At 49.9% G+C, this 1,068-nt stretch overlaps 1 protein-coding gene across 1 annotated transcript in view; it reads left to right on the forward strand.

The window, feature by feature from the left end:
• ccl35.1 (chemokine (C-C motif) ligand 35, duplicate 1) overlaps nt 1-1,068 on the forward strand; it is a 2,688-nt gene extending 1,620 nt beyond the window's left edge. Inside the window, exon 3 of the mRNA XM_036535775.1 lies at nt 751-1,068. Within this exon, the coding sequence (XP_036391668.1) occupies nt 751-862 (112 nt within the window). The 3' untranslated portion in view covers nt 863-1,068. The remainder of the gene's footprint in view (nt 1-750) is intronic.

Here is a 1,068-nt window from a genome sequence, read left to right on the forward strand (position 1 = left end):
TGTGTGTGTGTATCTGTGTGAGTGTTTTGTCTGCATAGGTGTGTGTTGTGTCTCTATTTGTGTGTGTGTTGTGTCTCTATTTGTGTGTGTGTGTGTGTTTTGTTTGTATAGGTGTGTGTTGTGTCTATTTGTGTGTTGTGTCTATCTGTGTGTGTGTGTGTGTGTGTGTGTTTTGTCTGTATAGGTGTGTGTTGTGTCTCTATTTGTGTGTGTGTTTTGTCTGTATAGGTGTGTGTTGTGTCTCTATTTGTGTGTGTGTGTTTTGTCTGTATAGGTGTGTGTTGTGTCTCTATTTGTGTGTGTGTTGTGTCTCATTCTGTGTGTGTGTGTGTGTTTTGTCTGTATAGGTGTGTGTTGTGTTTCTATTTGTGTGTGTGTGTGTGTGTGTTTTGTCTGTATAGGTGTGTGTTGTGTCTCTATTTGTGTGTGTGTGTGTGTGTGTTTTGTCTGTATAGGTGTGTGTTGTGTCTCATTCTGTGTGTGTGTGTGTGTTTTGTCTGTATAGGTGTGTGTTGTGTTTCTATTTGTGTGTGTGTGTGTGTGTGTTTTGTCTGTATAGGTGTGTGTTGTGTCTATTTGTGTGTTGTGTTTATACGTGTGTGTGTTTGTATCTGTGTGTGTGTGTATATAGAGTGTGTGTGCGTGTGTGTGTGTGTGTGCGTGTGTGTGTGTGTATATAGAGTGTGTGTGTGCGTGTGTGTGTGTGTTCCCCTCCTAAAAAAACCCTCCCCCCCCCCCCCCCCCCCCCAGGTTCAAGACCGTCACCGGCCGCCAGGTCTGCGCCCGACCAACCGACTCCTGGGTCCAGAGTCACATGACCTACCTGGACGAGAAGCTCTCCCAATCCCGCGCCCCCCTGTAAAACCCCTCCCAGAATGCACCGGGGGAGGGGCCTTTCCTTCCCAGCGTGCACCTGGAACCCCCTGCGGGAAAAAACTCCTCCCTCCCCGCCGGGATTCCCCTACGCCGTCGCGCTAACACCGCCGCGAGCCCCGGCGTCCTCTCTCCGACGCTAACCCCGCTAACCCTCCCTCTCTCCGAACCCCCGGCGTCCTCTCCGGACGCTAA

The sequence above is a fragment of the Megalops cyprinoides genome, chromosome 8, assembly GCF_013368585.1.
Source record: "Megalops cyprinoides isolate fMegCyp1 chromosome 8, fMegCyp1.pri, whole genome shotgun sequence".
Classification (NCBI taxonomy): domain Eukaryota; kingdom Metazoa; phylum Chordata; class Actinopteri; order Elopiformes; family Megalopidae; genus Megalops; species Megalops cyprinoides.